Source organism: Brachionichthys hirsutus, unplaced genomic scaffold (genome assembly GCF_040956055.1).
Source record: "Brachionichthys hirsutus isolate HB-005 unplaced genomic scaffold, CSIRO-AGI_Bhir_v1 contig_955, whole genome shotgun sequence".
In the NCBI taxonomy this organism is placed as follows: Eukaryota; Metazoa; Chordata; class Actinopteri; order Lophiiformes; family Brachionichthyidae; genus Brachionichthys; species Brachionichthys hirsutus.
The window spans coordinates 126,980-141,929 of NW_027180373.1; the positions used below are offsets into that span (position 1 = coordinate 126,980).

Genomic DNA, 14,950 nt, shown 5'->3' on the forward strand with positions numbered 1-14,950 from the left:
ATGTCTCTGCCTGTGCTGGAGAAAAAGGGGGACATCATGTTGGGGGGACTCTTCTCCCTTCACGACATGGTGGTGGAACCCAGTCTGTCCTTCACCACAGTGACTCCAAAGACACAATGCACCAAGTAAGTAATTTTAAACTAAATGTAATTTCACATGCCCAACAAAATCTAGCTCCCATAGGTTTGAACTTGATTTTTAGTTTATTTTCAAATTGCTTCAATCTTTGCCTCAAATGATCCTCTCTTCTGCTTCCAGATTTAACTTCCGGACATTTCGATGGATGCAAACTATGATCTTTGCCATTGAGGAGATTAACAGAAATGGTACACTCCTTCCCAACATCACTCTGGGGTATCAGATCCATGATTCGTGCAGTACGCCTCATCAGGCTTTGAAGGCTGCTATGGCATTAATGGGGAGCAAGAAGGATTCATGGGTTGATGGGGAGATGCAGCGTAAAGGCACCTGTCATGGGGCCATACCCGCAGTGATAGGAGATGGAGGCTCCACTCAGTCTCTAGTGGTGGCACGTATCCTGGGAGTCTTGAATGTGCCACAGGTAAACTATTTATAGATATTTTACTCTATAACAGTGATATCCTCTCTATTCAAGCTGGCCTGGCTAACAGTTTTTTGTCTTTACTATGTGGGGAGGTTCAAAGTTTATTATCAAGGCCAACACTGTTGGCTTAAACCTTGTCATACATCCAGCTAACTGATGTTGAAAACAGAAGATTGTTCCTTGCTGGAGTATAACGTAAAGTCACATGGTCTCTTCCTCTATTTAGGTTAGTTATTTCTCCAGCTGTGCCTGTTTAAGTGACAAAAAGGAGTTTCCTACCTTTTTACGAACCATGCCCAGTGACTTATTTCAGGTTAGAGTTAGCAGATACAATTTCTGTACACAAATAATAAACATTTCTCAAGCAAAACCAATCAATCATGATCTCTTCCTCTATCTTTCTCCAGGTAGGTGCACTAGTACAACTTGTCAAGTATTTTGGCTGGACATGGGTGGGTGTCATTGCAGGGGACGACGCCTACGGCCGTGGTGGAGCGCGCATCTTTGCCGACGAGGTGGGTCACACACAGCTTTGACTCCATAACTTGAATTTACTGCAAACATGGGACAAACTAGGTTGTCGTGTATCTCCCACATTGCACTCTTAGGTCAGAAGGTTTGGTGCTTGTGTTGCCGTCTATGAGATCATACCTAAAATTAAAGAACAGGCTGCAATTTCAACTATCGTGTCCAAAATCAGCTCCTCTGCAGCTCGAGTGATCCTAGTGTTCGCTGTGGAACAAGATGCAGCTACATTGTTTAATGAAGTACTCAGGTATGATGCTAGTGTATGGGATCCATCATTTATTAATGATAGAGTTCTCAAATGGGAATTTCTGGTGTGTTTATTTCTGTAAATCATCCGTCTATATATTCCTTGAATTTAGAGTGGGGTTGATTGGAATACAGTGGCTGGCCAGTGAAGCTTGGAGCACAGCTGCTGTCCTCTCTAACCCCAAAAAGTACCACCATATCCTGCAAGGTTCAATGGGATTTGCAATTCGGCGAGCAGATATCCCTGGGTTACAAGACTTTCTGCTTCAATTGGACCCCTTGAGCACAGATTCCCGCAGGGACCCCTTCCTAATGCCATTCTGGGAAGAGGTGTTTCAGTGCAGCCTGGGTGTCCAGGCTGAAGGTCATCAACATGATATTCAGGGTAAGCCTCCATGCACTGGAACAGAAGAGCTGGGGACTGTGAGAAATATCTACTCAGATGTCTCGCAACTAAGGATTTCCTACAATGTCTATAAGGCTGTGTATGCCATCGCTCATGCACTCAACGCAATGAAACGTTGTGTGAAAGGAAATGCACCATTTCCTCTGCAGGCCTGTCCAGAAACAGACAGAATACAGCCTCGGCAGGTACCATCTCACAATTTCACAGATTCAGTGTAAACCAATAGTAATATTACACTCATAACAGTAAATGTACCAAGAGCAAATATTGATGCACGATGATATTACACATCATTTTCATTGTGAGCACATTCTTCCCTCAGCTGCTTTATTACATAAGACAGGTGGGACACATGACCTCATTTGGTGATGAAATGATGTTTGATGAGAATGGTGACCCTGCAGCCGTGTATGACCTGGTTTCCTGGTACTTGAAACCAAACGGAGAAATTGAGTTTGTTAACATTGGAAAATTTGACGAGAGCACTACAAGCGGAGAGACAAAACTTCAGATACAAGAAAAAAATGTTGTTTGGAATGGCAACCAAACTGAAGTATGAATCTCGAGAAATCCTCATCGGCTTTAATTGCAATCATTTGTTTATTTCTTTTAGTGACTGTTTTATGAGCAGTGAGGTATCTGTCTCTGCTTGTCCTGTCTCTGCCTGTCCTCAGGTTCCTTTGTCAGTATGCAGCAGTAATTGTCCCCGAGGTACTCGCAAGGCAGTCAGACCAAACTTACCAATATGCTGCCATGACTGTGTGATTTGTACAGCAGGGCATATAAGCAATCAAACTGGTGAGAAAACAGTGTGTTTGTAATTCTAACCCAGTGCTGCAAAGGTAAAGCTACAGTACAGCAGCTGAAGACTTCTTGTCTTCTTTTAGATGCCATAGAGTGTGTGCAGTGCCTGCCGGAGTTCTGGTCAAATGCTGAGAGGACGGCCTGTGTCCCTAAACATGTGGAGTTTCTCTCCTTTAGTGACACCATGGGCATCACATTAATGGCTGTTTCCCTCCTTGGCTCCTTCTGTACCTGTGCTGTGGTCTTCTTATTCTCCTACCACAGGACCTCTGCCATTGTCAGGGCCAACAATTCAGACTTGAGCTTCCTGCTGCTCTTCTCCTTGACTCTATGTTTCCTGTGTTCGCTGACGTTCATCGGACGGCCCTCTGTGTGGTCCTGCATGTTGCGACAGACAGCGTTCGCGATCACCTTTGTCCTCTGTATATCTTGTATCCTGGGGAAGACTATTGTGGTGCTCATGGCCTTTAAGCCTACACTGCATGGCAGCAGCATCATGAAATGGTTCGGACCTTTGCAGCAAAAGGCAATCATTGCTTTAAGTACCCTGGTCCAGGTGAGGACTTCATTTAATGTGGCTCAACTATTTTTGGGATATATTTATTTAAATTTTAAAAATACATAAAATGATATTCCTTTTATGCAGGCAGTCATATGTACTGTGTGGCTTGTCGTTGCTCCTCCCAGTCCTCAACAACTGATACGGCGCGGGAGTGCTGATATCATTCTCTTGTGTGACGAAGGTTCACCCGTAGCTTTTGCTCTCGTTCTGGGCTACATTGGTCTGCTGGCCTGCCTTTGCCTTTTATTGGCCTTTCTGGCACGGAAACTACCAGATCATTTCAACGAGACCAAGCTCATCACCTTTAGCATGCTCATTTTCTGTGCAGTGTGGGTTGCTTTTGTTCCTGCCTACATCAGTTCTCCGGGGAAGTACGCCACGGTCACTGAGGTGTTTGCTATTTTGGCATCCAGTTATGGACTGCTGGGCTGCATATTTGCACCAAAGTGCTATATAATCCTTCTAAGGCCTGAAAAGAACACAAGGAAATGTCTGATGTCAAAAACTATGTCTGGCAAATTTTAGCAGGTTCAATGTATCACATTTACTGTTATGGGATTCTAATGATTTCTCAGAAAATAAAATATATGCTTGACTCGCTTCACATCAATGTGTGACTTTTTAGAGACAAGCTGGTGGTGGCAGCCTGTCCTTAAATAAGAACAGTTCCATTTCACCACCAGGTGGTAGTAGTTTGCTGTAAATGTCGCTGTCATCTATTTTTACAGCAGGAAAAATGCTTTACTCTAATGCAGATGCATTTATGTATTTTCCCAAGTACCATTTCCACCTCTCTATTATAGTGATGTAATATTTTTTTTTCTGTGGTGACAGGACAGAATATATTAAGATCACTAATTAATTTGTTCACTGACTCTGTGTTTACCAAATACTATACTGTATAGAAACAGCAATACTGGCAATAAAACGGATGCCTGTCACCTGCGCAATTGTGATGCTGTTTAATCAGCTCATCCATGAGCTGTTACTGTCTCAGCAATGAGAGTTTCCACTTTTTGATGAAGAGTGGTGGGAACATATTGTGATTTAATGCACACCTGTGAAGTAATCATGTCAATCAGCATTTTGATATGCTAAACAGGTCAGGTCACTGGATTATGGGCAAACACTCACTAACAAGGATTCAAATTATCTTTTTTGTATGTGTGCATGAATTATGTTTGGGCTCTTCAACTTCAACTCTTGTAAAATGGGATCAAAGTGTTCATATTTTTTCTACAGTGTATAATTATAGGGAGAAAAGAGTTGTGATGTCGTTCTATGAGCATTCTGTGGTCTGCTTCTAACCCATGTTAAAAACACGATAACTCAAGTAGTTTACGGTTTGCCAAAGGAAACACAAAAAATCATTTTATGGTATTGTTTCTTCAGCTATTTGACACTCCCTGGATGTTCTCAGTTGGAATGTGAAGGATGGCTCACTGCTAGATCCGAATGGGACTTGGCAGCAGTGTCCATGCTGATTTGACCCGAGATAGAATGATGAGGCCCAGCGTCTCTGAGGTATGCTCTGTGGAAATCAAGCTGTCATTGGTTAATTAAATCCTGGTACTCTGGAGGCCTTTACATACAAACATAGCACATATATGTTCCCTACAATACAAACTAAAACATCAGACATGTTTCCTGCTGGATACAGCTGGAACTATACAGGCATGTACCATTGACAGAGCTACCGCTCCATCCAAGGCATTGAAAAAATAAATCGGAAGACGGAGAAACATTGAATATCCATCAGTATGAAGAGGAGAAAAATATCAGTGAACAGCAGGGTTTTAATCATAGTTTTTCACTCCATTTATATTTATTTCTAAATTGTACTCTTTCTATATTTCAGGACATTTTGCATTATTTGATTGTCTTCTCTCCTTACACAGATTATAGCAAGACATTGGAGTCCCTACATAGTTCACATTTTGTTTTCATTTCAACTTGTAATTCCAGATGATTTCAATGATAAATCTCTGCACTTGAAAAAAGCCCGTCAAATTAAAAGCATGCTGCCAAAAAAGTAGTGCGTCAAAGACTGATCAAAGCGTATAATCAAGGATTTGTGTGAATCTGACTCTTAAGGACACTCGAAAAGGACAATAAATGTGGCAATATTGTTTAGACAATTAGAGCGTAAACACAGGAGGGAAACTCAGAGATGTAATCAAGACTTCATGTATATGTGTATGTATTATATTATGCAAATTGATTGAATGATGCATTAATTGGAAAATACTGAAACCATGGCCTAAATTCTGTTTTCATTAGAAACAATGCTGACAGTGTGCTTTGTGTTTTATTTTTCCTCACTAAAACCACATTTTTCTACAGCATATGTGTCAAACTCAAGGTCCAGGGGCCAAATGTGGTCCGCCACGTCATTTTGCTGTGGCCCGCAATTGTTGGTTTTACTGCAGTTCTGCCTCTCTCAACTGTGACAAAATTATCTCCGCCGAGGCGAGGCGGAGGTAATTACAGCAGTAAGCTATCCAAATGTAATGTTTGTACTTTGTAACTTAATTAAGTATGTAGTAGTAATAAGTAATAAATACAGTTATTTAGCAGCATGATAAGGACTAGTTACATTTATTTTAAACTACATTTAGTTGCATTCACACTGTGTTACCATTACAACTGGCCCTTTGAGGGCAGCCATAATGCTGATGTGGCCCTTGGAGAAAATGAGTTTGACACCCCTGTTCTACAGAGTTTTTCTCCTATTATCTGAATGAGAGACAGTTTTAGAGTCAGGAAGAACAGCATAGAAACTACAGTCATAACAAATGGCTCTGCCACAATAGTGCTATTCACTGGGTCCATGTGATTGCCTACATTATATATGGCAGGGAATATTCTGAAGGCCTCAGAAAACCCTCGAATGGAAGTGATAGTAGTGATGATGAGGATGATTGAGTGAACAGTTTTCACAGAGTGCAGCATAAACACAAGTGATGAGTGAAAGTGTATTTCGGCCTATCAAGGTGAAAACGCAACTCAAGATTCTATAATGAGATATTAATTTCTCCTTATGCAGATATTCTGCAGAGTAATTTCAAAATTATTGCCTTTAGTAATGTCATGTACAATGCCATCGATACTGGTGTTTTCATCAAATGCACTGATTAAATATTTTCTAGTTCTTGAGTGCGTGTGTGTGTTGATTCATAAAAAATGGAAAGAGAAAACCTACATGAACACAAAGAAAGCTTGCAAACTAACATCTCATGGAATCCACAGGAGGTATAGACTGAGATCTTTGTAGCACAGTTCATGTATCTGAATATCATGATGCATCTGTGTAAAACTGAACAAGACGAGACAAATATATCGCTCTGTGATACCAAACTTACAGTACAAGCAGAGTCATTGTTTTACGCTTACAACACATCAACTACGTTTATTACGGCAATATATAAGACTCCAAAGGTGTTTTCCGCAGCATAGAGGATAAAATGCCAACAATAACTTGGACTATGGTCAGCTCGGATCCACATTCTGGATCTGCCAAGCAAACTTCCTGTCCTGTTATAAAGGTTATGGCTGAGTGCTGCTCTCTGCCAGGCGTACTGCCAGACAGCCCAGGGCAATGTTGTCCAGGAGATTGGGTTTAGAGTTTATTTCCTTTACTGCAAATACACAGAAACAATATACCTCATTTAAACCATTCAAACTTTTTTCCCTGTTAGCTCACAAAAAAAAAACATTCTTAAACTCAGTAAAGACGATGATAGGTAGTGTAAGAAAGAGCGGTGACAGGTCTTCTCTAGGAACAACAAAGGAAAGAAGAGCAGATTTGCAGAAACCGTTGCCACATGCGAGTGGCTGGGCAGAAGGAGAAAAAGTATATGTGTTAAAGCAGTAGAGGGGAGGAATTAAAAGTCAATGCGGGGTGGATTTAACACAACTCATCTGTGTTCATTCAGATTACCAGGGATAGAAATCTCGGAATATACTCAAACTGGTCAAATGTTTACCTTTACAATTTCCCTCTGCCTAAAGGGAAACTCCAACCGCGCAAACATTTGCCAAAACTGCAAAAAACCCTGAAGGATCTACCCTCCGATACACCTCAAGATATAATGAACCCCCACCCCTCCTCGTGGGCCTCCACTTTACAATATCTCACTAAAATCTGTCAAGATCTTTAAAGATATTGTGTGAATTTAAAAATAAACAGCCTTGAAAACAAAATGTCATTAGCTGAGGTAATGTAAAAACCTTTCATATTCGGAGTAATCCAAACAAAACTCTTCATCTGATGAAAATTCTGATGAAAAATACCACATTAATCAGCGATATCAGGGACTGGATTGTTCTATGTAAATAATCCGTTCCCATATTTCTTCCACTGATGATGGCCTCTCCTCTCCTCTCCTCTCCTCTCCTCTCTTCTGGTCTGATCTCCTCTCGTGCTGAGAGCTTGATGAGAGCGGCTGATACGGCTCTTATATCTTACATGCAGCTCACTGAGCTTATTTTAATTACACTACGAGCGTCCTCTCTTTAATGCTTTCTCCCTTTCTTGCAGCCTCTCTTTCTTTTGTGCTCTCCGGTTTCGACCCAACCTAATATCTCCTCTTCAATGCTAGCCTGGAGAGCCTTTCAATGGAATTTGGTTGTTACTACTCCTCTCCTTGCCTCATTTATTTCTTCATAGCCATTTAAAGGTAAAGTTAGACAGTTTGGGATATTAACTTTTATATTTTTTTACTTCAGAATTCTTTTTACTCTCATGTCTTACCTTGTAGAAAAATGAAGCTGCATCACCTTTACCTTATCTAAAATAAAGAATAAAAACAAAAGGAAGGCAGCAGGCATGCAGAAGTAAACAAAATTAGCTTCCAAGCTAAGTGGGAGTTAAAAGTCGCATAAAACCCCAATTGTCTAACATAAACTGTTGCTGGTTGGTTGTTAATTATCAGACAAGTGTGATAACGCCTGTTAATTTGAAGGGGATAACGACATTGCTCAGTTTATGTTCAGACAATTTGGCTGGTGACCTGCATGGCCCTTGGCCAACCCTAACCATTCAGTCAATAAAAATGTGAAAGCAACTATATACCGTCTGAACAAAAGTGTCTGAACATATGGGTGCAAGTAGGTCGAAACCGTCTGTACTGTCTGAGTATGGAGGAGTCCCCGATTTGAAGCAGTAGCTAATGGGTGGGCCTGGAAATATGAGGATTGGCTCGATAATTTATCATATGTATAGGTCATCTCATCCACAAGAAAATTGATGAATGTAAACTAATACGTAACTCTTAATATTAAGTCAATCACAGCATGGTGTGTAATGGTAATCACTGCCGCCTCACAACAAGGCGGTTCTGGGTTGGAATCCATGCTCCGGAGTCCGGACCTCTCTGTGTGAAGTTTACATGTTGTTGTTCTGGTGTACTCGGAGTTCTGCAGATTGCTCCCACCATCTAAGAAATATGCAATATAGGCGTATTCCAAGACTCTCCATAGGTGTGAATGAGAGTGTGAATATATGTTGGTTCCATCACAAATATAACAACCTGTTCAAGTTGATCCCTGCTTCTCACCCAATCTCTGATGGGATGGGCTCCAGGATATACAAAATGTACAATCGCCACTTTCTCATTTGATCAGTACAGACATATTGCACAACCACAGGAGGTCACTGTTTTACATTCATTATTCAGGAAGCACACCTCTGTCAAGGCTCAAAGCAGGAGATTGAAAGAAAGAGTTCTCACACAGATCTGGAGGAAATGTTTTTGCTTTAGACTTTCACTAGAAATTGACGTTGGAAATGAAAGACGAAATACTTGAAATACATCATAATTAATTATGCCTATTATATGGTATTTTGAATAGATGTTTGTTTTAGACTTATTGTGATTCTTGTGCTTATATCAACATTTCAGAAGTGCTGCATATCACTTCTGACAGTTATACTATTAGATATACAGAGTCTCACTTATTCAAATACATAAATCCAACATGTGAATAGACATTATTTTCTGAAATGTGGAGCTAGCCATTTTTTTTATAGCTGAACTCATGCACTGAGTAAGAGCAGTGCTGTTGAATAAGTTGCTTAATGCATGTATTAAATCAAGAACATTAATAAGAGTGAGGGTGAGACTAATTTTCACAAATGCCAGAAAAATACATGCATGTCAAAGATTTTGACAGTTAAACCTTTTTGCAGCAAATTGTGCTGCTTAGTAAAATTCAGACTCAGATCATTATCAGTGGCCTTTAACAGTAAGAGCACAGTGAGAGTGCACTTCACAAATGCTTCTTTCAAATCAAGGGCCCATTTGCAGCACCCACTCTAATTAATCTGTCTGAAAAACCTTCTCAATTATGAAGTGCAAAATGTGCATTTTTGTGCATGTAAATGTGTGCTTTGGTCGATGTCATGCATGCATTTGCGTTGTGCTCCCCTTCCTAGACCTTAGTCACCAAACATTGGCCCAGGCTCATATTGATGGGCATTCCAGAACCCATAGGGTCGACCCCCATAAACACCCACTGGCAGAGTCATCCAAAGGGCACCTAAAGGAAAGCTGAGTCGTTTTATGACTGGAGGGCAATAGAGGGGAGCAGAATCTGGTAGTCAAAGCAAAAACTAAAGGTCTAGCTTGGATGACATTCTAATGACTGCCTCAAGATTAGACTAACAAATATATTTTCACATCAAGTTTACAATTCTTGTTAATTTTAGAACCTCAGACCATGTGAGAGTAAAACCCCAGTCTTTTAAAATGTGCTCTGTGCAGCTCCCGTGGAATACGCTGAGGTGCTGTAATCTTAGCTGTGATGTTATTAAACATAGCTGCAGAGACAGGGAGGGAGCGATCACGAGGAAAGCGGGGGGGTGTGAATCAGTCATCTGCCAGCGTGCTTCCAGGTTGCGAGATCGAAAGGGTACGCTGAAGGGTAAATATGCAATTTCAGCTGATATTCACCTGATAACAATATTTAGTCATACAAGTTTAATTTGATGTTATTTTCTTTAAACAATATTTAAGATAGATTGAAGAATAACATTCTTAAGAAATTCTAAAGCTGTTAGAGAGGTGGGGTTCTGGTGACATTTAAAGTCAACTCTATAGAATGTGGAAGTTGATGTAAAAGCGTATTCACGTTAGAGGCAAGCAGTTAAAACAATACTGCATAATCCCCTCCTGGCTGTATCGTATAATGTGGTATAAATAATAGTAATAAATACAAGTAACATTGTGAATTTGTCAACAACAGGTTTGTTTATCTGGACAAGGGTGTATTATTGCTGGTCCTTCTAACTCTAAACCCCCAATTCCACAGGATATTCCTGATACTTGGCCTCAGAGTTCGGCCATATTTCTGGTGGTTCTACTTGGCACCTCATCTTATAAATCCTGTGTCTTGAAACTCTCTTCGGCTCTTTCATTTGCCTCTGAACTTCTAAAATTGTTTTTCTTATTCCCTGTACATCCTGGACTGTTTGCATCTGCAGTTTCAAGGCATCACTTGGACAGGTAATGCTCTTACCGGTTCATTGTAGTAGGGGACATATTTGGGTGCAGCCATAAAGACATGGTACTTTTTATGTTTTGCCAGCTTCACATATTCCCTTTCCATACATAAAAGTCCAATTAGAGTGAAAACATCGGGGCTAATGTTGCATTTAAATTAACTTGTCCTTTATTTTCCCTTACTCCTCGGTTAGAGGATGAAACTATACTCCCTTATCTGGTATACTCCTCTCACGTTGATGCAGTGGAACAACTTTAACATTCAGGGAAAAAAATAAGTGTGCACTTCTTGAAAAATCCTTTTCAAGCAAAAAGCAAAAAGTTAGACCACAGTTTAAAATACAAAAAAAAAAAAAAATTCACAATGGCTCAACTCTATATAGTTTATCAATTTACTTTTGCTTCAGTGTGTAAAAGAATCATACATATATATGGCTACAATGGCAGATTTAAACAAGATCAAACTGATAAATTTCTAAATTATTATACTATTAACAGTGAATTGTTTAATCTGTCATTAAAGACACTTGCGTGCAGGTTAGTTGAATATGACTGATTTAACTCTTATATTGGTCTGCAAAATATAGAGCTGAAGCCAGGGTGATTAGTTAGCTTAGCACAAAGACTGGAAACAGGACAAGAGCTTATCATTATCAACAGATCAAATTGTGTTTGCTTTAATCAAGAGAAAATGAATCCCAGGCAGCTGGTTGGAGACTCCTGGAAGTCAGTGCTGCAGGCAAGGAACCAATCCAACACATGCACAGCAGAAAAGCGCAAGGTGTTCTTTTTCATTTAACTTTGCTTTTCAAACTACAGAACCTAATGCACTTCATAGATGCTTGAAGAGTTTTAGCTAACCAGATTAACTGTTTCCAATCCTAATGCTTAGCCAAGATCATCTAAAGAGCCACTGGCAGTAGCACCAAGACATGAGAGTGCTGATGTTCTTCTAATCGAACAGTAGAAAAAAGCATTTCATGTGATTTTCTTGTATTGCTCGTTCTGGCGCTTTAGAGTGCCTTGAGGAGAAGGTTGTCATGAGCATAAGAACGCAGTTGACTGTGGTGCAAGAATGGCTGCAGGACCCAAAGGCAGGAGACAGAGCAAGAGGATGAACTTAAACAGCATTTCTGGAGATCATCAAGAGGTTGAAGATCACTTTGACAAAAGAAGGTTAGAACAGAAAAAGAGTGTCAAATTGGCAAAAGCAGAGTAATTCATGGACTTATTTATAGTCACTTTAGCCTTGTGGAAGGCTGCAAAGTACAGTAGATGCTGAGGGGTGCTTCTTGCTGCTGGCTCAAACATATTAGTTGGCTTGCTATGCCTTGCACTGCACTTGCTAGATGTGCTAGTGTAATCATGGCAACAACAAAAATGCATGGGGCACAAATACAGATTGTTCCATAGTGTTGCAGTGATTATACATTTGCTCGTCATACAAATTCATACACAGAGTCTCACACGCTTAAGAACTACAGATCATGTAAGGCATGACAGTTTGAAGGAAAAAAATAGGTAGAAATCCTCGTAGCACAGTGTACAATCAATGTATATATAAAATGAGTCTGTTGATGTAAGTCGATTGTCTGTTCAAAGATTCATTACCATCTTAAAGGTTTATTTGACATTCTGCCAATGATCATGTTCAGTATATATTTATATATTCTCTTTTATATATTTATATATACTGAATACCACAGGTTTTATGAGAAGCATACGCTCAATCCCACATACATTAGAGCGCTTCAGCCCTGTTACAAGTGTGGGTAGGTGAGTGTGGTGTTCTCTTATGCCAGTGGGTTCACATGATTGTCTGTCTGCCCCCCTCTTTCTTTCTCAAATGCACATTCACAATGGCAGCCTCAAAAATGATGAGTAGAACAAGCTGAAAATTGAGAGAAGAAACACAAGGACTGTTCTGTCCAGTGAGTAGCAGAATAATCAGTCTGACTGGACATACTAAAACATCAGAGTCAGAGACACAGCTAGACAGTGTCCCATCTGTCTGTAAGGGTGCAGTCCACTGTATATCTTGGAAGGAGTGCAGGCTGCAGCGTCGGTTAACTTGCTTGCATTAAAGAGCTAAGCCAGGGGACCTTATACTTCCCTGGAGCACCACCCCCACGGATGCTCCAACAGTTAGAGGGGAGATGTACTGCATCGGGACAGAGGCGATCCATACGAGAGAAGACACCATCCCAGATGTCTGTGGATCACCACACACGGCAAATGTTTTCAGGGACCATGTAGCTGCTCTTGTTGCAGTTGAATGCTTTGGCAAATTCTGGAAAGTTCTGAAGGGAGCCCAGTACCCTGTGGTACATAGGGATGTATAGGGTTAGGGTTGACGTGGCTGTATGTAAACATGCCATTGGTGTGAATGTACCTGAATTTCCCTGGACTGTGAACATCAACTTTGATGGCATTAACTGCCTGTTCTGGTCGATGAGTTCCACACCAGACCTGGCAAAGACACAGGCTAGATTACACTGCATAGACTGTTATGGCCAGACGGGCGGACCATCCATCCATCATCCATCCATCCATCATCTCATTCTATACCTGAGCAAAATTTAGGAAGAAGAGCTGGTCATGGGAAAGGTCAATGCCAGGCATGGCTGGTTCCTCACCGTTCACCTTCACATAATTCGTATAGGCCTAAAAGACAAACATTGACATTTATACCCAAACACTACTTTGAAATATATTTTTAAATCATTACATAATGCATTACTATACTCGACCACTATCCTATATTTCATAGCTGTGGTTTGAAGACCTCATAATACGGTAACTGCTCTGTATCAGTCATTGACCTCAGTGAAGGAGAATAATAAATGATGAATTGGTCCTTTAGCTAAGCTTTCTTCATTAGACGTTTTTCATTGCTTGTAAACCTTTACATTGATTGTGACTAGATTGAAAAGGAGGAGCTCAAAGAGGATTTCTTGCATTGACAATGATTATGTAAATAAATGCAGTGAATTGTAAATATTGGTTCACCTCAGCCCAAACCTTATCTTGTTTATCCTATATATATATATGTTTTTTGTGTGAAGTTCTTTCTTGTTTTATATTAATGTTAGTAGGTTGACAATGATACAAACCACAGATTGAATAGCATCTTTCTCATTTTTAAAACAGGGCTCTTAAAGAGGGCTGTATGTTTTTGTTTTCAGGTTCATTACCTGATACGCCTGCCGTATCCCTCCGTTGTCAGCAATGTTTTCCCCGAGGGTGCTATTACCGTTTAACTATAAAAGGATGGTAAAAGTAACAAAAACAAACAAAGAGACAAATAGCAAGGTCAGTCGTGATAATTGAGTTGCTGCTGTAAATTCTGTAAAACCTTTACAAAAAATTAGGACAAAATGGTGAAAGCCAAATCCACGAGGACATCGTACATGTAGTCCATTGGCCAGGTTCCATGAGAAGTTGCTATATTGATTGACAATGCATTTTGACAGCTCCAGGAACCTCCGAGTGGAGTCTGGCGTCCACCAATCCTTCAGATCACCATCCTTATTATAGTTACGGCCTTAAACAAGGAAACAAATGCATGAAATGACGGCTGCATATCTTTAATGAATGAGAAAAAAACAATAACATTGTGGCTAAACTATCACCATTTAATGGAACACTTCTTGTGTGTTGTGATTTCTATTTTCTTTCTGGGTTGCAGACGTTTGTTAGATTAAACATTTTCATTTCACAAAATGTAATGAAAATGAGTACTGTGAGTTGAAGTGAACGTGATACCAGTTGCAGAAAGGGAGATCTTTCAACCCAAATATGTGTAATCTGTTAAAGTGGCAACAATGTGGAAAATCTCACCATTATCATCAAAGCCATGTGTGATCTCGTGACCTATTACCATGCCGATCCCACCATAGCTGAGAGATTTAGCCTGGCCTTTACTGAAGAAAGGTGGTTGGAGAATTCCTGCTGGGAACACTAGCATCAAAGGGGGGTTAATAGGTACAGATGTCATAAATTGTCCATATTGAAGTTATCGTGTGATATTAGAAGTTAGTCTGCTTTTGCATATGCGTTTGAAAAAAAGAAACAACAAAAATACCTATTTGGTTTTTGCTGGTTGAGTAGAAGGCATTAACAACAGCTGCTCCAGTTACCCACCTGGAGACAACCAGAGTGGATTTAAAAATGCGACTACAAAGGGGACGATGGTGCACACAAATCAAATTCAATGATAGATATCAAAACCAACCCCTGGTAAATAACAACAATCTAAAATTAGCTTTCCCGCTGTGTTTAATGGAATGCTGTGTCTGCCAGTAGGAGTTTGTGTAGGAGATTCTGAATGCACCATG

At 40.2% G+C, this 14,950-nt stretch overlaps 2 protein-coding genes across 2 annotated transcripts in view; one reads left to right on the forward strand and one right to left on the reverse strand.

Annotated features, from left to right (window-relative positions):
• LOC137914181 (extracellular calcium-sensing receptor-like) lies at positions 1-10,507 on the forward strand. Its single transcript, XM_068757787.1, has 12 exons — positions 1-125; positions 259-562; positions 792-878; positions 973-1,080; positions 1,174-1,340; positions 1,453-1,930; positions 2,068-2,298; positions 2,420-2,543; positions 2,633-3,105; positions 3,196-3,608; positions 10,248-10,304; positions 10,423-10,507. The coding sequence occupies exons 1-12, from the start codon at positions 1-3 to the stop codon at positions 10,505-10,507; spliced, it is 2,652 nt and encodes an 883-aa protein (XP_068613888.1).
• The window catches only part of LOC137914175 (neprilysin-like), a 22,436-nt gene continuing 17,655 nt past the window's right edge, over positions 10,170-14,950 (reverse strand). The window contains exons 17-23 of the mRNA XM_068757781.1: positions 14,698-14,756; positions 14,454-14,573; positions 14,024-14,157; positions 13,808-13,873; positions 13,182-13,277; positions 13,006-13,082; positions 10,170-12,932 (exon numbers count right to left, since the gene is read on the reverse strand). Of these exons, the coding sequence (XP_068613882.1) occupies positions 12,833-12,932; positions 13,006-13,082; positions 13,182-13,277; positions 13,808-13,873; positions 14,024-14,157; positions 14,454-14,573; positions 14,698-14,756 (652 nt within the window). The 3' untranslated portion in view covers positions 10,170-12,832. The remainder of the gene's footprint in view (positions 12,933-13,005; positions 13,083-13,181; positions 13,278-13,807; positions 13,874-14,023; positions 14,158-14,453; positions 14,574-14,697; positions 14,757-14,950) is intronic.